The sequence below is a fragment of the Panulirus ornatus genome, chromosome 68 (assembly GCF_036320965.1).
Source record: "Panulirus ornatus isolate Po-2019 chromosome 68, ASM3632096v1, whole genome shotgun sequence".
NCBI classification, from domain to species: domain Eukaryota; kingdom Metazoa; phylum Arthropoda; class Malacostraca; order Decapoda; family Palinuridae; genus Panulirus; species Panulirus ornatus.
The window spans coordinates 27,646,175-27,671,176 of NC_092291.1; the positions used below are offsets into that span (position 1 = coordinate 27,646,175).

At 41.9% G+C, this 25,002-nt stretch overlaps 2 protein-coding genes across 9 annotated transcripts in view; one reads left to right on the top strand and one right to left on the bottom strand.

The window, feature by feature from the left end:
- Positions 1-21,748, bottom strand: part of LOC139747309 (adipocyte plasma membrane-associated protein Hemomucin-like) — a 109,487-nt gene extending 87,739 nt beyond the window's left edge. For 2 of the 6 annotated variants that reach the window (XM_071659462.1, XM_071659459.1), the window contains exon 1: positions 21,604-21,734. The gene's annotated coding sequence lies outside the window, so the exon portion shown is untranslated. Of the gene's footprint in view, positions 1-21,603 lie in introns of all 6 variants that reach the window. The other 4 variants (XM_071659461.1, XM_071659458.1, XM_071659463.1 and 1 more) reach the window with 4 other exon arrangements.
- Positions 21,749-22,315: 567 nt separating this feature from the next.
- Positions 22,316-25,002, top strand: part of LOC139747255 (rho-related GTP-binding protein RhoU-like) — a 796,670-nt gene continuing 793,983 nt past the window's right edge. Inside the window, exons 1-2 of one of the 3 annotated variants that reach the window (XM_071659343.1) lie at positions 22,316-22,390; positions 22,506-22,873. In XM_071659343.1, the coding sequence (XP_071515444.1) occupies positions 22,525-22,873 (349 nt within the window). In that variant the 5' untranslated portion in view covers positions 22,316-22,390; positions 22,506-22,524. Of the gene's footprint in view, positions 22,437-22,505; positions 22,874-25,002 lie in introns of all 3 variants that reach the window. The other 2 variants (XM_071659344.1, XM_071659345.1) reach the window with 2 other exon arrangements.

Here is a 25,002-nt window from a genome sequence, read left to right on the forward strand (position 1 = left end):
TTGTTTATGGATGGGGTTGTTAGGGAGGTGAATGCAAGAGTTTTGGAAAGAGGGGCAAGTATGAAGTCTGTTGGGGATGAGAGAGCTTGGGAAGTGAGTCAGTTGTTGTTTGCTGATGATACAGTGCTGGTGGCTGATTCATGTGAGAAACTGCAGAAGCTGGTGACTGAGTTTGGTAAAGTGTGTGAAAGAAGAAAGTTAAGAGTAAATGTGAATGAGAGGAAGGTTATTAGGTACAGTAGGGTTGAGGGTCAAGTCAATTGGGAGGTAAGTTTGAATGGAGAAAAACTGGAGGAAGTAAAGTGTTTTAGATATCTGGGAGTGGATCTAGCAGCGGATGGAACCATGGAAGCGGAAGTGGATCATAGGGTGGGGGAGGGGGCGAAAATCCTGGGAGCCTTGAAGAATGTGTGGAAGTCGAGAACATTATCTCGGAAAGCAAAAATGGGTATGTTTGAAGGAATAGTGGTTCCAACACTGTTGTATGGTTGCGAGGCATGGGCTATGGATAGAGTTGTGCGCAGGAGGACGGATGTGCTGCAAATGAGATGTTTGAGGACAATGTGTGGTGTGAGGTGGTTTGATCGAGCAAGAAACGTAAGGGTAAGAGAGATGTGTGGAAATAAAAAGAGCATGGTTGAGAGAGCAGAAGAGGTTGTTTTGAAATGGTCTGGGCACATGGAGAGAATGAGTGAGGAAAGATTGACCAAGAGGATATATGTGTCGGAGGTGGAGGGAACGAGGAGAAGTGGGAGACCAAATTGGAGGTGGAAAGATGGAGTGAAAAAGATTTTGTGTGATCAGGGCCTGAACATGCAGGAGGGTGAAAGGAGGGCAAGGAATAGTTTGAATTGGATCGATGTGGTATACCAGGGTTGACGTGCTGTCAGTGGATTGAATCAGGGCATGTGAAGCATCTGGGGTAAACCATGGGAAGCTGTGTAGGTATGAATATTTGCGTGTGTGGACGTATGTATATACATGTGTATGGGGGTGGTTTGGGCCATTTCTTTCGTCTGTTTCCTTGCGCTACCTCGCAAACGCGGGAGAGAGTGACAAAAAAAAAAAAAAAAAAAAAAAAGAAATATGGTATCTGGATGTTTTGGCTCTGAGTGAAACAAAGCTCCAGGGTAAAGGGGAAGAGTGGTTTGGGAATGTCTTGGGAGTAAAGTCAGGGGTTAATGAGAGGACAAGAGCAAGGGAAGGATTAGCACTACTCCTGAAACAGGAGTGGTGGGAGTATGTGATAGAGCGTAAGAAAGTAAACTCTACATTGATATGGGCAAAACTGAAAGTTGATGGAGAGAGATGGGTGATTATTGGCACATATGCACCTGGGCATGAGAAGAAACATCATGAGAGGCAAGTGTTTTGGGAGCAGCTGAATGAGTGTGTTAGTGGTTTTGATGCACGAGACCGGGTTATAGTGATGGGTGATTTGAATGCAAAGGTGAGTAATGTGGCAGTTGAGGGAATAATTGGTATACATGGGGTGTTCAGTGTTGTAAATGGAAATGGTGAAGAGCTTGTAGATTTATGTTCTGAAAAAGGACTGGTGATTGGGAATGCCTGGTTTAAAAAGAATATGAAATTAGGAGAAATGGCCAGAGAGTGTTATTGGATTACGTGTTAATTGATAGGCGCGCGAAAGAGAGACTTTTGGATGTTAATGTGCTGAGAGGTGGAACTGGAGGGATGTCTGATCATTATCTTGTGGAGGCGAAGGTGAAGATTTGTAGAGGATTTCAGAAAAGAAGAGAGAATGTTGGGGTGAAGAGAGTCGTGAGAGTAAGTGAGCTTGGGAAGGAGACTTGTGTGAGGAAGTATCAGGAGAGACTGATTACAGAATGGAAAAAGGTGAGAACAAAGGAGGTAAGGGGAGTGGGGGAGGAATGGGATGTATTTAGGGAAGCAGTGATGGCTTGCGTAAAAGATGCTTGTGGCATGAGAAGCGTGGGAGGTGGGCAGATTAGATAGGGTAGTGAGTGGTGGGATGAAGAAGTAAGATTATTAGTGAAAGAGAAGAGAGAGGCATTTGGATGATTTTTGCAGGGAAATAATGCAAATGAGTGGGAGATGTATAAAAGAAAGAGGCAGGAGGTCAAGAGAAAGGTGCAAGAGGTGAATAAGAGGGCAAATGAGAGTTGGGGTGAGAGACTATCAATAAATTTTAGGGAGAATAAAAAGATGTTTTGGAAGGAGGTAAATAAAGTGCGTAAGACAAGGGAACAAATGGGAACTTCAGTGAAGGGCGCAAATGGGGAGGTGATAACAAGTAGTGGTGATGTGAGAAGGAGATGGAGTGAATATTTTGAAGGTTTGTTGAATGTGCTTGATGATAGAGTGGCAGATATAGGGTATTTTGGTCGAGGTGGTGTCCAAAGTGAGAGGGTTAGGGATGATGATTTGGTAAACAGAGAAGAGGTAGTAAAAGCTTTGCGGAAGATGAAAGCCGGCACGGCAGCAGGTTTGGATGGTATTGCAGTGGAATTCATTAAACAAGGGGGTGACTATTGTTGACTGGTTGGTAAGGCTATTTAATGTATGTATGGATTCATGGTGAGGTGCCTGAGGATTGGCAGAATGCTTGCTTAGTGCCATTGTACAGAGGCAAAGGGGACAAAGGTGAGTGCTCAAATTACAGAGGTATAAGTTTGTTGAGTATTCCTGGGAAATTATATAGGAGGGTACTGATTGAAAGGTTGAAAGCATGTACAGAGAATCAAACTGGGAAAGAGCAGTGTGGTTTCAGAAGTGGTAGAGGATGTGTGGATCAGGTGTTTGCTTTGAAGAATGTATGTGAGAAATACTTAGAAAAGCAAATGGATTTGTATATAGCATTTATGGATCTCGAGAAGGCATATGACAGAGTTGATAGAGATGCTCTGTGGAAGGTTTCTTTCAAACTTTCAAACTATTCGCCATTTCCCGCATTAGCGAGGTAGCGTTAAGAACAGAGGACTGGGCCTTTGAGGGAATACCCTCACCTGGCCCAATTCTCTGTTCCTTTTGGAAGGTATTAAGAATATATGGTGTGGGAGGCAAGTTCTTAGAAACAGTGAAAAGTTTTTATCGAGGATGTAAAGCATGTATACGTGTAGTAAGAGAGGAAAGTGATTGGTTCTCAGAGAATGTAAGTTTGTGGCAGGGGTGTGTGATGTCTCCATGGTTGTTTAATTTGTTTATGGATGGGGTTGTTACGGAGATGAATGCAAGAGTTTTGGGAAGAGGGGAAAGTATGCAGACTGTTGGGGATCAGAGAGCTTGGGAAGTGAGTCAGTTGTTGTTCGCTGATGATACAGCACTGGTGGCTGATTCATGTGAGAAACTGCAGAAGCTGGTGCCTGAGTTGGGTAAAGTGTGTGAAAGAAGAAAGTTGAGAGTAAATGTGAATAAGAGCAAGGTTATTAGGTATAGTAGGGTTGCGGGTCAAGTCAACTGGGAGGTAAGTTTGGATGGAGAAAAACTGGAAGTGAAGTGTTTTAGATATCTGGGAGTGGATTTGGCAGTGGATGGAACCATGGAAGCGGAAGTGAATCATAGGGTGTGGGAGGGGGTGAAAATTCTGGGAGCCTTGAAGAATGTGTGGAAGTCGAGAACATTATCTTGGAAAGCAAAAATGGGTATGTTTGAAGGAATAGTGGTTCCAACAATGTTGCATGGTTGTGAGGCGTGGAGGAGAGTGAAAAGCGTGCAAGGAATAGAGTGAATTGGAACAATGTGGTATACCGATGTGGTGTCAATGGATTGAACCAGGGCATGTGAAGCGTCTGGGGTAAACCATGGAAAGTTCTATGGGGCCTAGATGTGGAAAGGGAGCTGTGGTTTCAGTGCATTATATATGACAGCTAGAGACTGAGTGTGAACGAATGTGGCCTTTGTTGTCTTTTCCAAGTGCTACCTCGTGCACATGCGGGAGGAGGGGGCTTTCACTTCATATGTGGCAGGGTGGCGATGAGAATGAATAAGGGCAGACAGTGTGAATTATGTACATGTGTATATATGTATATGTCTGTGTATATATATGTATACGTTGAGATGTATAGGTATGTATATTTGCGTGTGTGGACGTGTATGTATATACATGTGTATGTGGGTGGGTTGTGCCATTCTTTCGTCTGATTCCTTGTGCTACCTCGCTAACGCGGAAGACAGCGATAAAGCAAAATAAATATATAAAAATAATATACATTTATCATACTTCGTTGCTCTCTCCCGCATTAGCGAGGTAGCACAAGGAAACAGACGAAATAATGGCCCAAACCACCCACATACACATGTATATACATACACGTCCACACACGCAAATATACATACCTATACATCTCAATGTATACATATATAGACACACAGACTTATACATATATACACATGTACATAATTCATATTGTCTGTCCTTATTCATTCCCATTGCCACCCCGCCACATATGAAATGAAAACCCCCTCCTCCCGCATGTGCGCGAGGTAGCACTCAGAAAAGACAACAAAGGCCACATTCGTTCACACTCAGTCTCTAGCTGTCATGTATAATGCACTGAAACCACAGCTCCCTTTCCACATCCAGGTCCCATAGAACTTTCCATGGTTTATCCCAGACGCTTCACATGCCCTGCTTCAATCCATTGACAGCATGTTGACCCCAATATACCACATTATTCCAAATCATTCCATTCCTTGCATGTCTTTCACCCTCCTGCATGTTCAGGTCCCGATCACTCAAAATCTTTTTCACTCCGTCTTTCCACCTGCAATTTGGTCTCCCACTTCTCCTCGTTCCCTCCACCTCTGACACATATATTCTCTTGGTCAATCTTTCCCCACTCATTCTCTCCATGTGACCAAACCATTTCAAAACACCCTCTTCTGCTCTCTCAACCACACTCTTTTTATTACCACACATCTCTCTTACCCCTTGATTTCTTATTCGATCAAACCACCTCACACCACATGTTGTCCTCAAACATCTCATTTCCAGCACATCCACCCTCCTCCGCACAACTCTATAGCCCATGCCTTGCAACCATATAACATTGTTGGAACCACTATTCCTTCAAACATACCCATTATTGCTTTCCAAGATAACGTTCTCGACTACCACACATTTTTCAATGCTCCCAGAACTTTCGCCCCCTTCCCCACCCTAGGATTCACTTCCGCTTCCATGGTTTCATCCACTGCCAAATCCACTCCCAGATATCTAAAACACTTCACTTCCTCTAGTTTTTCTCCATTCAAACTTACCTCCCAACTGACTTGACCCTCAACCCTACTGTACCTAATAACCTTGCTCTTATTCACATTTACTCTCAGCTTTCTTCTTTCACACACTTTACCAAACTCAGTCAGCATCATCAGCGAACAACTGACTCACTTCCCAAGCTCTCTCATCCACAACTGACTGCATACTTGCCCCTTTCCAAAACTCTTGCATTCACCTCCCTAATAACCCCATCCATAAACAAATTAAAAAACCACGGAGACATCACACACCCCTCCTCTCTTCCTACATGTACAAATGCTTTACATCCTTGATAAAAACTTTTCTCTGCTTCTAACAACTTACCTCCCACACCATATATTCTTAGTACCTTCCACAGAGAATCTTTATCAACTCTGTCATATGCATTCTCTAGATCCATAAATGCTACATAGAAATCCATTGGCTTTTCTAAGTATTTCTCACATACATTCTTCAAAGCAGACACCTGATCCACACATCCTATACCACTTCTGAAACCACACTGCTCTTCCTCAATCTGACGCTCTGTACATGCTTTCACCCTCTCAATCAATACCCTCCCATATAATTTACCAGGAATACTCAACAAACTTATACCTCTGTAATTTGAGCACTCACTCTTATCCCCTTTGCCTTTGCACTATGGCACTATGCAAGCATTCCGCCAATCCTCAGGCACCTCACCATGAATCATACATACGTTAAATAACCTTACCAACCAGTCAACAATACAGTCACCCCGTTTTTTAATAAATTCCACTGTAATACCATCCAAACCCGCTGCCTTGCCGGCTTTCACCTTCCACAAAGCTTTTATTACTTCTTCTTTGTTTACCAAATCATTCTCCCTAAACATCTCACTTTGCACACCACCTCGACCAAAACACCCCATATCTGCCACTATCATCAAACACATTCAACAAACCTTTAAAATACTCACTCCATCTCCTCCTCATCACCACTACTTGTTATCATCTCCCCATTAGCCTCCTTCACTGATATTCCCATTTCTTATCTTGTCTTACGTACTTTATTTACCTCCTTCCAAAACATATTTCTATTCTCCATAAAATTAATGATAATCTCTCACCCCAACTCTCATTTGCCCTCTTTTTTGCCTCTTGCATCTTCCTCTTGACCACCTGTTTCTTTCTTTTATACATCTCCCACTCATTTGCATTATTTCCCTGCATAACTCGTCCAAATGCCTCTCTCTTCTCTTTCACTAATAATCTTACTTTTTCATCCCACCACTCACTACCCTTTCTAATCTGCCCACCTCCCACGCTTCTCATTCCACAAGCATCTTTTGCACAAGCCATCACCGCTTCCCTAAATACATCCCATTCCTCCCCCACTCCCCTTACGTCTTTTGGTCTCATCTTTTTCCTTTCTGTACTCATTCTCTCCTGGTCCTTCATCACACAAGTTTCCTTCCTAAGCTCACTTACTCTCACCACTCGCTTCACCCTAACAGTCTCTCTTCTTTTCTGAAAACATCTAAAAATTTTCACCTTCCCCTCCACAAGATAATGATCAGACATCTCTCTAGTTGCAACTCTCAGCACATTAACATCCAAAAGTCTGTCTCACGCAGCTATCAATTAACACGTAATCCAATAACATTCTCTGGCCATCTCTCCTACTTACATACATATACTTATGTATGTCTCTCACTTTAAACCAGGTATTCCCAATCACCAGCCCTTTTTCAGCACATAAACCTACAAGCTCTTCACCATTACCATTTACAACACTGAACACCCCATGTACACCAATTATTCGCTCAACTGCCACATTACTCACCTTTGCATTCAAATCACCCATCACTATAAACTGGTCTTGTGCATCAAAACTACTAACACACTCACTCAGTTGCTCCCAAATTACTTGCCTCTCATGATCTTTCTTCTCACGCCCAGGTGCATAAGCACCAATAATCACCCATCTCTCTCCATTCACTTTCAGTTTTATCCATATCAATCTAGAGTTTACTTTCTTACACTCACATACTCCCACCACTACTGTTTCAGGAGTAGTGCTACTCCTTCACTTGCTCTTGTCCTCTCACTAACCCCTGACATTACTCCCAAGCCATTCCCAAACCACTCTTCCCTATACCCTTGAGCTTCGTTTCACGCAGAGCCAAAACATCCAGGTTCCTTTCCTCAAACTTACTACCTATATCTTCTTTTTTCTCATCTTGGTTACATCTACACACATTTAGACACCCCAATCTGAGCCTTCGAGGAGGATGAGCACTCCCCGTGTGACTCCTTCTGTTTCCTGTTTAGAAAGTTAAAATACGAGGGGAGGGTTTCTAGCCCCCCTGCTCCCGTCCCCTTTAGTCGCCTTCTACAACACGTGAGGAATGCGTGGGAAGTATGTCTTTCTCCCGTATTCTCCAAGGATATATCTATAAATATATGCTGATTCATGTGAGAAACTCAGACTGGTGAAGTGTAGTCGTGGGAAGGAAAGTTAAGAGTATTTGAATAAGTGCAAGTTATTAGGTCAGTAGGGTGAGGGTCAAGTCAATGGGATGATTTAATGAGAAAAGGAGGAAGTAAGTTTTTAGATATTGGATGATTTCACGATGAATGGAAGCGAAGTGATATAGGTGGGAGGGGTGCGATTTTGGATGATTAAGTAGACTTATCTGGAAAGCATAAATGGGTATTGAAGGAATAGTGGTTCCAACAATGTTGTATGGTTGCGAGGCGTGGGCTATGGATAGAGATGTGCGCAGGAGGATGGATGTGCTGGAAATGAGATGTTTGAGGAAAATGTGTGGTGTGAGGTGGTTTGATCGAGTAAGTAACGTAAGGGTAAGAGAGATGTGTGGAAATAAAAAGAGCGTGGTTGAGAGAGCAGAAGAGGGTGTTTTGAAATGGTTTGGGCACATGGAGAGAATGAGTGAGGAAAGATTGACCAAGAGGATATATGTGTCGGAGGTGGAGGGAACGAGGAGAAGAGGGAGACCAAATTGGAGGTGGAAAGATGGAGTGAAAAAGATTTTGTGTGATCGGGGCCTGAACATGCAGGAGGGTGAAAGGAGGGCAAGGAATAGAGTGAATTGGAGCGATGTGGTATACAGGGGTTGACGTGCTGTCAGTGGATTGAATCAAGGCATGTGAAGCGTCTGGGGTAAACCATGGAAAGCTGTGTAGGTATGTATATTTGCGTGTGTGGACGTGTGTATGTACATGTGTATGGGGGGGTTGGGCCATTTCTTTCGTCTGTTTCCTTGCGCTACCTCGCAAACGCGGGAGACAGCGACAAAGTATATAAAAAAAAAAAAATATATATTTTCATTTTTTTATTTTGCTTTGTCTCTGTCTCCCGCGTTTGCGAGGTGGCGCAAGGAAACAGACGAAAGAAATGGCCCAACCCACCCCAATACACAATGTACACACACACACGCCCACACACGCAAATATACAAACCTATACATCTCAATGTACACATATATATACACACACAGACACATACATATATACCCATGCATACAATTCACACTGTCTGCCCCTATTCATTCCCATCGCCACCTCGCCACACATGGAATACCATCCCCCTCCCCCCTCACGTGTGCGAGGTAGCACTAGGAAAAGACAACAAAGGCCCCATTCGTTCACACTCAGTCTCCAGCTGTCACGCAATAATGCCCGAAACCACAGCTCCCTTTCCACATCCAGGCCCCACACAACTTTCCATGGTTTACCCCAGACGCTTCACATGCCCTGATTCAATCCACTGACAGCACGTCAACCTCGATATACCACATCGATCCAATTCACTCTATTCCTTGCCCGCCTTTCACGCTCCTGCATGTTGAGGCCCCGATCACACAAAATCTTTTTCACTCCATCTTTCCACCTCCAATTTGGTCTCCCACTTCTCCTCGTTCCCTCCACCTCCGACACATATATCCTCTTGGTCAATCTTTCCTCACTCATTCTCTCCATGTGCCCAAACCATTTCAAAACACCCTCTTCTGCTCTCTCAACCACGCTCTTTTTATTTCCACACATCTCTCTTACCCTTACATTACTTACTCGATCAAACCACCTCACACCACACATTGTCCTCAAACATCTCATTTCCAGCACATCCATCCTCCTGCGCACAACTCTGTCCATAGCCCACGCCTCGCAACCATACAACATTGTTGGAACCACTATTCCTTCAAACATACCCATTTTTGCTTTCCGAGATAATGTTCTCGACTTCCACACATTCTTCAAGGCTCCCAGGATTTTCGCCCCCTCCCCCACCCTATGATTCACTTCCGCTTCCATGGTTCCATCCGCTGCCAGATCCACTCCTAGATATCTAAAACACTTTACTTCCTCCAGTTTTTCTCCATTCAAACTTGCCTCCCAATTGACTTGACCCTCAACCCTACTGTACCTAATAACCTTGCTCTTATTCACATTTACTCTTAACTTTCTTCTTTCACACACTTTACCAAACTCAGTCACCAGCTTCTGCAGTTTCTCACATGAATCAGCCACCAGCGCTGTATCATCAGCGAACAACAACTGACTCACTTCCCAAGCTCTCTCATCCCCAACAGACTTCATACTTGCCCCTCTTTCCGAAAACTCTTGCATTCACCTCCCTAACAACCCCATCCATAAACAAATTAAACAACCATGGAGACATCACACACCCCTGCCGCAAACCTACATTCACTGAGAACCAATCACTTTCCTCTCTTCTATATATATATATATATATATATATACATATATATATATATATATTATCCCTGGGGATAGGGGAGAAAGAATACTTCCCACGTATTCCCTGCGTGTCGTAGAAGGCGACTAAAAGGGGAGGGAGCGGGGGGCTGGAAATCCTCCCCTCTCGTTTTTTTTTTAATTTTCCAAAAGAAGGAACAGAGAATTGGGCCAGGTGAGGGTATTCCCTCAAAGGCCCAGTCCTCTGTTCTTGACGCTACCTCGCTAATGCGGGAAATGGCGAATAGTTTGAAAGAAAGAAAGAATATATATATATATATATATATATATATATATATATATATATATATATATATATATATATATATATATATTTTTTTTTTTTATACTTTGTCGCTGTCTCCCGCGTTTGCGAGGTAGAGCAAGGAAACAGACGAAAGAAATGGCCCAACCCCCCCCCCATACACATGTATATACATACGTCCACACACGCAAATATACATACCTACACAGCTTTCCATGGTTTACCCCAGACGCTTCACATGCCTTGATTCAATCCACTGACAGCACGTCAACCCCGGTATACCACATCGCTCCAATTCACTCTATTCCTTGCCCTCCTTTCACCCTCCTGCATGTTCAGGCCCCGATCACACAAAATCTTTTTCACTCCATCTTTCCACCTCCAATTTGGTCTCCCTCTTCTCCTTGCTCCCTCCACCTCCGACACATATATCCTCTTGGTCAATCTTTCCTCACTCATCCTCTCCATGTGCCCAAACCACTTCAAAACACCCCCTTCTGCTCTCTCAACCACGCTCTTTTTATTTCCACACATCTCTCTTACCCTTACGTTACTCACTCGATCAAACCACCTCACACCACACATTGTCCTCAAACATCTCATTTCCAGCACATCCATCCTCCTGCGCACAACTCTATCCATAGCCCACGCCTCACAACCATACAACATTGTTGGAACCACTATTCCTTCAAACATACCCATTTTTGCTTTCCGAGATAATGTTCTCGACTTCCACACATTCTTCAAGGCCCCCAGAATTTTTGCCCCCTCCCCCACCCTATGATCCACTTCCGCTTCCATGGTTCCATCCGCTGCCAGATCCACTCCCAGATATCTAAAACACTTCACTTCCTCCAGTTTTTCTCCATTCAAACTCACCTAATAACCTTGCTCTTATTCACATTTACTCTTAACTTTCTTCTTCCACACACTTTACCAAACTCAGTCACCAGCTTCTGCAGTTTCTCACATGAATCAGCCACCAGCGCTGTATCATCAGCAAACAACAACTGACTCACTTCCCAAGCTCTCTCATCCCCAACAGACTTCATACTTGCCCCTCTTTCCAAAACTCTTGCATTTACCTCCCTAACAACCCCATCCATAAACAAATTAAACAACCATGGAGACATCACACACCCCTGCCGCAAACCTATATATATATATTTTTTGCTTTGTCGCTGTCTCCCGCGTTTGCGAGGTAGCGCAAGGAAACAGACGAAAGAAATGGCCCAACCATATATATATATATATATGGTTGAAAATGAATATGAAAATGAATAGTGGATGTGATTAATAGTATTGCAGATTTAGTAGATATAAGGTTTCAGTGATATCTCAGTAAGTAGATAAATCTGTCCATGTTGTACAGTCATACCTTGTAAATGCCTTAGGTTCTCACTCCATGTTCATTGCTAGAAGTAATAATTTACAAAGTATATATATGAGTAAATGCAGGGCCGTAGCTTTCAACATTTCAATCCCACCCCATTTACATCGGTTTACATTTTGCATTATTGTTCTTTCCTCTTGGTTTGTCTTAATCATTTTCATTTTTTACTACATTAGTTCCATGCATTTATCAAATGCTTAGAACAAGCTCATTAATTTTTTTCTTTAACTAGAGATGAAAATGTTTGTAATTTTTACTACTTCTGGGAAAGTGAATCATTCTTTTACATCTTCACAATTTATGAGTTCTTAAGCATTATTTTCATACAGCAACTAACAGCAACTAGATTTTATGATTAACATTACATAGATATATCTGTGAAATGTTCATACTTTGTCCTGCTTTTCTCATGCATCTACTCTTTCTCATGATAACTATGATAATGTTTGTTTTAATGTATGTTCTAACCCTTATGCTGGGAATCGCCATACTATGATTTGCATAGCAAGTGCTGGAAGTTATTGCATGAACACTAGCATTGGCTATGCTTACTTTGAACAACTTCCAATACTAAGTGTCTCTTGGTCACTATAGGTGCTTATTCCAGAGACTACCATTTTTCTGGGAGTAATTCTGATGTAAATATATATACAGATAAATGTAAGTACTATCTCTGGATTCAGGGGAGAAAGAATGCTGCACACATACCTCCTACATGTCAAAGAAAGTAGATACGTTGGGCAGGAGTGGGAGACTGGAAATATTCCCAACCTTTATTACATCCCATGAGAACGAACAGGGACAAGTCAGATGAAGATCCTTATTCTTTTTGATTTCTCATTATTTATGGTAACTTAATATTCGTTACCTTTCGATTATCATATTTGCAAATGAATATATGGGATCGGGGGGCTGGAAATCCTCCCCTCTCGGTTTTTTTTTAATTTTCCAAAAGAAGGAACAGAGAATTGGGCCAGGTGAGGGTATTCCCTCAAAGGCCCACTCCTCTGTTCTTAATGCTACCTCCCTAATGCGGAAAATGGCGAATAGTTTGAAAGAAAAAGAAAGATATATATATATATATATATATCATACAAAGCTCCAACAGCCAGGATCGAACCTGGGACCCCTTGTGCAAGAGGCAGGCATGCTAACCGCTAGGCTAAGGGACTGTATAATAGGAAACAACTATTCGAAATACTAAGTACTCGAATACCCTTCGTCTCACAATGGTGAGCAACGGGGTCTATTGGTTGTTTCCGAACAGAACACATAGCCAGCTGATAGCATTTTACCGAACCTGCCTGTACAACGCAGAGCTATATGAATACAAATAAAGTGTATATGAACGCGCACCTTCATAGAACATACAAAGCTCCAACAGCCAGGATCGAACCTGGGACCCCTTGTGCAAGAGGCAGGCATGCTAACCGCTAGGCTAAGGGACTGTATAATAGGAAACAACTATTGAAAATACTAAGTACTCAAATACCCTTCGTCTCACAATGGTGAGCAACGGGGTTTATTGGTTGTTTCCGAACAGAACACATAGCCAGCTGATAGCTGGCTATGTGTTCTGTTCGGAAACAACCAGCTGATAGCTGGCTATGTGTTCTGTTCGGAAACAACCCATAGACCCCATTACTCACCACTGTGAGACGAAGGGTATTCGAGTACTTAGTATTTTGAATAGTTGTTTCCTATTATATAGTCCCTTAGCCTAGCGGTTAGCATGCCTGCCTCTTGCACAAGGGGTCCCACGTTCGATCCTGGCTGTTGGAGCTTTGTATGTTCTATGAAGGTGCGTGTTCATACACACTTTATTCATATTCATATAACTCCGCGTTGTACGGTCAGGTTCGGTAAAACGCTATCAGCTGGCTATGTGTTCTGTTCGGAAACAACCCATAGACCCCGTTGCTCACCATTGTGAGACGAAGAGTATTTGAGTACTTAGTATTTCGAAGAGTTGTTTCCTATTATACAGTCCCTTAGCCTAGCGGTTAGCATGCCTGCCTCTTGCACAAGGGGTCCCAGGTTCGATCCTGGCTGTTGGAGCTTTGTATGTTCTATGAAGGTGCGCGTTCATATACACATTATTCGTATTCATATAACTCCGCGTTGTACAGTCAGGTTCGGTAAAACGCTATCAGCTGGCTAAGTGTTCTGTTCGGAAACAACCGATAGACCCCGTTGCTCACCATTGTGAGACGAAGGGTATTCGAGTACTTAGTAATTCGAATAGTTGTTTCCTATTATACAGTCCCTTAGCCTAACGGTTAGCATGCCTGCCTCTTGCACAAGGGGTCCCAGGTTCGATCCTGGCTGTTGGAGCTTTGTATGTTCTATGAAGGAGCGCATTCATATACACTTTATTCGTATATATATATATATATATATATATATATATATATATATATATATATATATATATATATTATTTATTTTTTTTTATTATACTTTGTCGCTGTCTCCCGCGTTTGCGAGGTAGCGCAAGGAAACAGACGAAAGAAATGGCCCAACCCCCCCCACACACATGTATATACACACGTCCACACACGCAAATACACATACCTACACAGCTTTCCATGGTTTACCCCAGACGCTTCACATGCCTTGATTCAATCCACTGACAGCACGTCAACCCCGGTATACCACATCGCTCCAATTCACTCTATTCCTTGCCCTCCTTTCACCCTCCTGCATGTTCAGGCCCCGATCACACAAAATCTTTTTCACTCCATCTTTCCACCTCCAGTTTGGTCTCCCTCTCCTCCTTGCTCCCTCCACCTCCGACACATATATCCTCTTGGTCAATCTTTCCTCACTCATCCTCTCCATGTGCCCAAACCACTTCAAAACACCCTCTTCTGCTCTCTCAACCACGCTCTTTTTATTTCCACACATCTCTCTTACCCTTACGTTACTCACTCGATCAAACCACCTCACACCACATATTGTCCTCAAACATCTCATTTCCAGCACATCCATCCTCCTGCGCACAACTCTATCCATAGCCCACGCCTCGCAACCATACAACATTGTTGGAACCACTATTCCTTCAAACATACCCATTTTTGCTTTCCGAGATAATGTTCTCGACTTCCACACATTCTTCAAGGCTCCCAGAATTTTCGCCCCCTCCCCCACCCTATGATCCACTTCCGCTTCCATGGTTCCATCCGCTGCCAAATCCACTCCCAGATATCTAAAACACTTCACTTCCTCCAGTTTTTCTCCATTCAAACTCACCTCCCAATTGACTTGACCCTCAACCCTACTGTACCTAATAACCTTGCTCTTATTCACATTCACTCTCAACTTTCTTCTTCCACACACTTTACCAAACTCAGTCACCAGCTTCTGCAGTTTCTCACATGAATCAGCCACCAGCGCTGTATCATCAGCGAACAACAACTGACTCACTTCCCAAGCTCTCTCATCCCCAACAGACTTCATACTTGCCCCTCTTTCCAAAACTCTTGCATTTACCTCCCTAACAACCCCATCCATAAACAAATTAAACAACCATGGAGACATCACACACCCCTGTCGCAAACCTACATTCACTGAGAACCAATCACTTTCCTCTCTTCCTACACGTACACATGCCTTACATCCTCGATAAAAACTTTTCACTGCTTCTAACAACTTTCCTCCCACACCATATATTCTTAATACCTTCCACAGAGCATCTCTATCAACTCTATCATATGCCTTCTCCAGATCCATAAATGCTACATACAAATCCATTTGCTTTTCTAAGTATTTCTCACATACATTCTTCAAAGCAAACACCTGATCCACACATCCTCTACCACTTCTGAAACCACACTGCTCTTCCCCAATCTGATGCTCTGTACATGCCTTCACCCTCTCAATCAATACCCTCCCATATAATTTACCAGGAATACTCAACAAACTTATACCTCTGTAATTTGAGCACTCACTCTTATCCCCTTTGCCTTTGTACAATGGCACTATGCACGCATTCCGCCAATCCTCAGGCACCTCACCATGAGTCATACATACATTAAATAACCTTACCAACCAGTCAACAATACAGTCACCCCCTTTTTTAATAAATTCCACTGCAATACCATCCAAACCTGCTGCCTTGCCGGCTTTCATCTTCCGCAAAGCTTTCACTACCTCTTCTCTGTTTACCAAATCATTTTCCCTAACCCTATCACTTTGCACACCACATCGACCAAAACACCCTATATCTGCCACTCTATCATCAAACACATTCAACAAATCTTCAAAATACTCACTCCATCTCCTTCTCACATCACAACTACTTGTTATTACCTCCCCATTTGCGCCCTTCTCTGAAGTTCCCATTTGCTCCCTTGTCTTACGCACTTTATTTACCTCCTTCCAGAACATCTTTTTATTCTCCCTAAAATTTAATGATACTCTCTCACCCCAACTCTCATTTGCCCTTTTTTTCACCTCTTGCACCTTTCTCTTGACCTCCTGTCTCTTTCTTTTATACATCTCCCACTCAATTGCATTTTTTCCCTGCAAAAATCGTCCAAATGCCTCTCTCTTCTCTTTCACTAATACTCTTACTTCTTCATCCCACCACTCACTACCCTTTCTAATCAACCCACCTCCCACTCTTCTCATGCCACAAGCATCTTTTGCGCAATCCATCACTGATTCCCTAAATACATCCCATTCCTCCCCCACTCCCCTTGCTTCCATTGTTCTCACCTTTTTCCATTCTGTACTCAGTCTCTCCTGGTACTTCCTCACACACACACACACACACACATATATATATATATATATATATATATATATATATATATATATATATATCATTTTTTTTTTTATTATACTTTGTCGCTGTCTCCCGCGTTTGCGAGGTAGCGCAAGGAAACAGACAAAAGAAATGGCCCAACCCCCCCCCATACACATGTATATACATACGTCCACACACGCAAATATACATACCTACACAGCTTTCCATGGTTTACCCCAGACGCTTCACATGCCTTGATTCAATCCACTGACAGCACGTCAACCCCGGTATACCACATCGCTCCAATTCACTCTATTCTTTGCCCTCCTTTCACCCTCCTGCATGTTCAGGCCCCGATCACACAAAATCTTTTTCACTCCATCTTTCCACCTCCAATTTGGTCTCCCTCTTCTCCTCGTTCCATCCACCTCCGACACATATATCCTCTTGGTCAATCTTTCCTCACTCATTCTCTCCATGTGACCAAACCATTTCAAAACACCCTCTTCTGCTCTCTCAACCACGCTCTTTTTATTTCCACACATCTCTCTTACCCTTACGTTACTCACTCGATCAAACCACCTCACACCACACATTGTCCTCAAACATCTCATTTCCAGCACATCCATCCTCCTGCGCACAACTCTATCCATAGCCCACACCTCGCAACCATACAACATTGTTGGAACCACTATTCCTTCAAACATACCCATTTTTGCTTTCCGAGATAATGTTCTTGACTTCCACACATTCTTCAAGGCCCCCAGAATTTTCGCCCCCTCCCCCACCCTATGATCCACTTCCGCTTCCATGGTTCCATCCGCTGCCAGATCCACTCCCAGATATCTAAAACACTTCACTTCCTCCAGTTTTTCTCCATTCAAACTCACCTCACAATTTACTTGACCCTCAACCCTACTGTACCTAATAACCTTGCTCTTATTCACATTTACTCTTAACTTTCTTCTTTCACACACTTTACCAAACTCAGTCACCAGCTTCTGCAGTTTCTCACATGAATCAGCCACCAGCGCTGTATCATCAGCGAACAACAACTGACTCACTTCCCAAGCTCTCTCATCCCCAACAGACTTCATACTTGCCCCTCTTTCGAAAACTCTTGCATTTACCTCCCTAACAACCCCATCCATAAACAAATTAAACAACCATGGAGACATCACACACCCCTGCCACAAACCTACATTCACTGAGAACCAATCACTTTCCTCTCTTCCTACACGTACACATGCCTTACATACTCGATAAAAACTTTTCACTGCTTCTAACAACTTTCCTCCCACACCATATATTCTTAATACCTTCCACAGAGCATCTCTATCAACTCTATCATATGCCTTCTCCAGATCCATAAATGCTACATACAAATCCATTTGCTTTTCTAAGTATTTCTCACATACATTCTTCAAAGCAAACACCTGATCCACACATCCTCTACCACTTCTGGTAAACAGAGAAGAGGTAGTAAAAGCTTTACGGAAGATGAAAGCCGGCAAGGCAGCAGGTTTGGATGATATTGCAGTGGAATTTATTAAAAAAGGGGGTGACTGTATTGTTGACTGGTTGGTAAGGTTATTTAATGTATGTATGACTCATGGTGAGGTGCCTGAGGATTGGCGGAATTCTTGCATAGTGCCATAGTGCAAAGGCAAAGGGGATAAGAGTGAGTGCTCAAATTACAGAGGTATAAGTTTGTTGAGTATTCCTGGTAAATTATATGGTAGGGTATTGATTGAGAGGGTGAAAGCATGTACAGAGCGTCAGATTGAGGAAGAGCAGTGAGGTTTCAGAAGTGGCAGAGGATGTGTGGATCAGGTGTCTGCTTTGAAGAATGTATGTGAGAAATACTTAGAAAAGCAAATGGATTTGTATGTAGCATTTATGGATCTGGAGAAGGCATATGATAGAGTTGACAGAGATGCTCTGTGGAAGGTACTAAGAATATATGGTGTGGGAGGCAAGTTGTTAGAAGCAGTGAAAAGTTTTTATCGAGGATGTAAGGCATGTGTACGTGTAGGAAGAGAGGAAAGTATGCAGTCTGTTGTGGTTGAGAGAGCTTGGGAAGTGAGTCAGTTGTTGTTTGCTGATGATACAGCGCTGGTGGCTGATTCATGTGAGAAACTGCAGAAGCTGGTGACTGAGTTTGGTAAAGGGTGTGAAAGAAGAAAGCTGACAGTAAATGTGAATACGAGTAAGATTATTAGGTACAGTAGGGTTGAGGGTCAAGTCAAATGGGAGATAAGTTTGAATGGAGAAAAACTGGAGGAAGTGAAGTGTTTTAGATATCTGGGAGTGTATTTAGCAGCAGATGGAACCATGGAAGCAGAAATGAATCATAGGGTGGGGGAGGGGGCGAAAGTTCTGGGAGCATTGAAAAACGTGTGGAAATTGAGAACATTATCTTGGAAAGCAAAAATGGGTATGTTTGAAGGAATATTGGTTCCTATGATATCATATGGTTGCAAAGCGTGGGCTATGGATAGAGTTGTGCGGAGGAGGGTGGATGTGCTGGAAATGAGATGTTTTAGTACAATATGTGGTGTGAGGTGGTTTGATCGAGTAAGTAATAATAGGGTAAGAGAGATGTGTGGTAATAAAAAGAGTGTGGCCGAGAGAGCAGAAGAGGGTATTTTGAAATGGTTTGGTCACATAGAGAGAATGAGTGATTAAAGATTGACCAAGAGGATATATGTGTCAGAGGTGGAGGAACGAGAAGTGGGAGACCAAATTGGAGGTGGAAAGATGGAGTGAAAAAGATTTTGAGTGATCGGGGCCTGAACATGCAGGAGGGTGAAAGGCGTGCAAGGAATAGAGTGAATTGGAACGATGTGGTATACTGGGGTCGATGTGCTGTCAATGGATTGAACCAGGGAATGTGAAGCGTCTGGGGTAAAACATGGAAAGTCTGTGGGGCCTGGATGTGGAAAGGGAGCTGTGGTTTCGGTGCATTATTACATGATAGCTAGAGACTGTGAACGAATGTGGCCTTTGTTGTTTTTTCCTAGCATTACCTCGCACAAATGAGGGGGAGGGCGTTGTTATTTCATGTGTGGTGGGGTGGCAATGGGAATGAATAAAGGCAGGCAGTATGAGTTATGTACATGTGTATATATGTATGTCTGTGTGTGTATATATATGTATACGTTGAGATGTATAGGTATGTATATTTGCGTGTGTGGATGTGTATGTATATGCATATGTGGGTGGGTTGGGTCATTCTTTCGTCTGTTTCCTTGTGCTACCCCGCTAACGCAGGAGTCAGTGACAAAGCAAAAGCAAAGCAAATATATAAATAAATAAATATATATATATATCTTTTTTCTTTTTTCAAACTATTTGCCATTTCCCGCATTAGCGAGGTAGCGTTTAGAACAGAGGACTGGGCCTTTGAGGGAACATCCTCACCTGGCCCCCTTCTCTGTTCCTTCTTTTGGAAAATAGAAAAAAAAAACGAGAGGGGAGGATTTCCAGCCACCCGCTCCCTCCTCTTTTAGTCGCCTTCTACGACACGCAGGGAATACGTGGGAAGTATTCTTTCTCCCCTATCCCCAGGGAAAAAGACTGTAGAGAGACATCATAGGTGTAGCATAAGTGGGAGGCCATTTCTGTGGCCGGTAGTGAAATACCACTACTTTGATCGTTTCTCTACTTACTCGGTCAGACGAAACCGGAGCTTTCCCCAGGCGGGATAGACTCCTCCTTCTAGACCTAAGCGGCGGAAGGGTTCCTTCTCTCTTACTACTGTGGTTCACTTCATCTTCATTTCGAAGATATATATATATATTCATTCATTTTGCTTTGTCGCTGTCTCCCGCGTTTGCGAGGTAGCGCGAAGAACAGAGGACTGGGCCTCTTTTGGAATATCGTCACCTGGCCCCACTCTGCTCCTTGTTTTGGAAAATAAAAAAAAAAACGAGAGGGGAGGATTTCCAGCCCCCCGCTCCCTCCCCTTTTAGTCGCCTTCTACGACATGCAGGGAATACGTGGGAAGTATTCTTAATCCCCTATCCCCAGGGATAATATATATATATATATATATATATATATATATATATATATATATATATATATATATATATACCCTGATTAAACCAGGTAACCAATTAATCTACCAAATCCTGGAAAAGATGAACTGGGTGTAATTGACCAGCTGCCTAAATCAGAATGTGAAATAACCTAAATTCGTACCTAAGCAGCCAATGCATGTGTCATGTGCCATGGCCAAAATATTTTAACCATTAAACCATGCAGGTCCATAGAATATAGATCACAATATTCTTTTCCTTTTCAATCCTTTTTATCTTTAATTTTCATATCACAAGTATATTTGGAATAGAAGGGAGGCCAGATGAAGCTTTTGAGCATTATGTTGATTTTTTACAGATGTATTACCTAAATCTTTCTTACCATAATTAATTTCCTTTCCCAATATCATACAAGACAAGACAAAGGTGGTCCTTTGCAGGAGTACTTCAGCAATTACTCTGAATAATATAACGCATCTAAGCATAAGTAACCATATTCCCAGAGTAGTTTTCATACACAGTTAAAATAGACATATGATGTAAAAAAATTAAGATAAACCTTGACTACTCTGGAAATGAAGTGTGGTTTTCATTGGTTTTGTGGAATTTTTACATGTAAAAAAATTAAGATAAACCTTGACTACTCTGGAAATGAAGTGTGGTTTTCAGTGATTTGGTGGTATTTTTACATATATTTAACCTATATCTACTTTGAATCACACTGTTTTTCTTGATTTTCATTACTCTCACGACTGTTGCTTTACTTAATATTGAAGCATTAACTATAACACTCAAAATCACACTGCACTTTTAACTCTATATCATGAACACTCCAGTACTATGGAAAACCAAATAACTGACAATCAAAATATAAACTCTGCATACTATACTATCACCAGAAAAGAACTGCACATTAAACTGGTAAACTACGTTGATATTTACCTCAATAGAACCTAACAAAACTTAACATTCTTTAAAGAATCTGTACACTTAGAAGTTAGTTCAATTATAAACATAATGTGATTTTCTTGGGTATCATGGGTTAAATTCGGCAGGCCCCTATAGAAATTTGATAAGCCGACCAGTTTCTACGGCAAAGTCATAAGGGTATATTCAACTCAATGTTATGTATATAAAATCACTGAAACTGTAGGTATAATGGCAATCTTACTCAATGGTCTTAGGAGAATACCATCCTAAGAAATAGATTCAGACATGACACACCTTTATAAACTGAGACGTGGATGTATAATAACAACAAACCAGAATAACTGCAGACCCTACAGGCCAATGAAAGTTAACCAGGCGACCAATCCCTATAATTTAGGACGACTAACTAACTAATTCGTTATTAGTTTTAAAACATTAATCAAAAATCATTCTTATTAAATAGGCAACAAAAAAGTAAGATCATTATTCTTCATGTTCATCAAAAAGTTTGTAAAGGACGCATTAACTTTTTTTTTTTACAACTTTTGGGTTGGTAGCCGTGATTTGGATAAGCATCAAACATACGAGCTATGTGTTGCGTACAGTAAACGTTTTTATACTGAATTGTAAAAAAACATTGCTGTTTTCATTATCATACTTCATAAAACAGATTTTTCAATGATTGTATATTTAGTATTTTTCCTAATCAAGTTTGTTCTTCCTTATTGACGTTACGGTACACTCGATCAGAAAACTTTACTGCGCGTCAGTTTTTCTCTTACGAGTAGGTGTACTTGGTAAAATATCATCGCTAATATTTTCAGCACAACAACCATATCAATTGAGTTCACCAATTATGATATGTGCTATTTCATGAGATAATTGGTTGAGCCAGTCATGGGTGGAGTTCATAGTGACGTCAAGGAATCAGCTGTTGCTCTTTTCGAATGGTTCGTTAGTCGTAAACACGGGTCAGTGTGAGTCTGACTGTGATACAGGAAGGAGTGAACAACGCTCTCAGTGCGGAGGTGCTTGCCATGTGTCAACTAATAGTTTAGTGATTTATATTTGAAGGTACTAAATTTCGCATTGATATTTATCTCCTGATGCATGTTTTAGTGTAATTTTGTGCATTATTCTCAGGCAAAGAGCCATTAGCCTCATGTTGAGGAGCCTGCGGTCCATCGACAGGTACACGCGTGAGTTGTTTCACTCAAGTTCAGAGTCGTACAAACGACCACCATATAGTACCTTAGGAACGACCTCGGGACAGGGCGCGACGTACGATTGGATTTACCGCGGCTCGGGGGCGACTATGCCTCCCCTGGTGCGGCCCCACGACCCGACAGCGGCGGCTTACCTGATGGGGTCTCCCGATGGTGAGGTCAAGACCAAGCTCAAATGTGTCTTGGTAGGTGATGGTTCCGTCGGCAAGACTTCGCTAGTCGTCTCATACACCACCAACGGGTATCCTACAGAATACGTCCCTACAGCCTTCGACAACTACAATGGTGAGCTTTATTGTTTAACTTTGTGAAGATTACACCTTGTTGTGACATATCTTTTTCCTCGGAAGACGCTATTTTCATGTTGAACTGGTTATCACTGGTTGCATCAGATCGATCATCCAAACAGATTTTCTTTGGATCTTCCTATCGTTTCTTGTATAACATTTCCTCGAAAAAGTAACCTTGTATGGCCGTATATCAGATTGATTTTGGTTGGATTATTATTAGTATTGGATGAATGACTTATAAAGAATCCTCATGAGTAAAATGGATGTACAGCCTGCCTGACACTGAACTGTATAATCTAATTCAAAGACAAGTTTACTCGTGCCATTGTCAGGTAAGTACAATTACGTCCTAACGAGCAACCTGTTGCTTACTACACAGTATAAGAAGTGATTTGTCGTTGAAGTTATTGAACAATATTCTTAGTGTTAAGTGGCGTGTCTTTTCCGAAGATTTTCACAATACACAATACCAAGTAGATAGCAGTGATTACTAAGAGTGGGCGTATCTAGAATTTTAGTCATACCATGTATGGATTCCGTAATTTTTTATTTCGATATCGCGGTCGTGTTTAACGGTTTATATATATATATATATATATATATATATATATATATATATATATATATATATATATATATATATATATATATACACATAGTATGGGCAGTCTGTCATTACGCATGTCATTTGTAGCATTAGCATCGTATATCAAGGATCGTGAGTTCAGTATTCTTTTTTTAAATAAACGATTTATTAGATACAGGCAGCCAGTCGGCTGAAAATACACGGCTGAGGTATAACGGATATTACGGAACTGGGAGGTCATGATAGTTCCTTGGCTAACTAATCAATGCAAGAGCTTAAGATCAGTGTGTGTGTGTGTGTGTGTGTGTGTGTGTGTGTGTGTGTGTGTTAAAGATTTTAAAAAGTTGCACGTGTTCATGATATATGAACCACATACGATTGCTCATCATTTCCTGTTTTAATTGCCTGTGCCTGTCCTTATTTAACTTGCCTTTTCACATTTTTATCTCGGTAGTTGGTTTAAGATCAAGCTTACGGTGCACCGTTGTGCCGAGTTGGACTTGTGCCTGTAGTTCTTATGGTTGTTCGGAAAGAAGGAACAGAGAAGGGGGCCAAGTGAAGATATTCCCTCTAAGGCTCAGTCCTCTGTTCTTAACGCTGCCTCGCTAACGCGGGATATGGCGAATATGGATGAAATATATATATATATATATATATATATATATATATATATATATATATATATATATATATATATATGGGGAGGAACAACTTTGCTTTGAGAGTGATAGAGGCTATGTTGATGTGGTGTTTGATTGAAAGAATGTGTGAAAAATATTTTAGAGAAGCAAAAGGATTTGTGACATTCATGGATCTGATGAAACCATGTTGTAGGTCTTAAGAATGTATTATATGGGAAGCACGTAAGGCTTATGTTCGAGTAGGACTCTAAGAGAGGAGTATGAGTGGTTCCAGGTGAAGGTGAGCCTGCGGCAGGGGTGTGTGATGTCACCATGACTGTTTAATTTGTTTATGGATAGGGTGGTAAGGGAGGTAAATGCAAAGGTTTTGGAGAAAGGTGTGAGTATGCAATCTGTTGTGGGTGAGGGGTCTGGGAAGTGAGTCAGTTATTGTTTGCTGATGATACATCACTGGTGGTAGATTCGAGCGAAGAATTCCAGAAGATGGTGTTTGAGAAAGTATGTGAAAGATGGAACTTGAAAGTAAATGAGAACATTATATGTTTATTAGGGCAGAGGGACAAGCTAGTTGGGTGTGTGAGTTTGAATGGTTAGAATTTGGAAGTGGCAGTGAACAGAAGCAGAAGTGATTCTCAGGGTAAGGTAGTCCCAAAATTATTGTATGGTTACGAGGCGTCGGATACAGATAAGGATGTGCGAAGAAGGGTAGATGTGTTGGAAATTAAAGTTTGAGGACTATTTGGTGCCATTAAGTAAAAGAGAAAGAGGGAGCTATGGGAATAAAAAGTGTGGCTGGGAGAGCTGAAGAGTGTGCTTAGGTGGTTTATACATTGGAAAGAATGAGGGACGAGAGGTTTACAAAAAGGATTTATGTGTCAGAAGTGAAGGCGAAAGAAG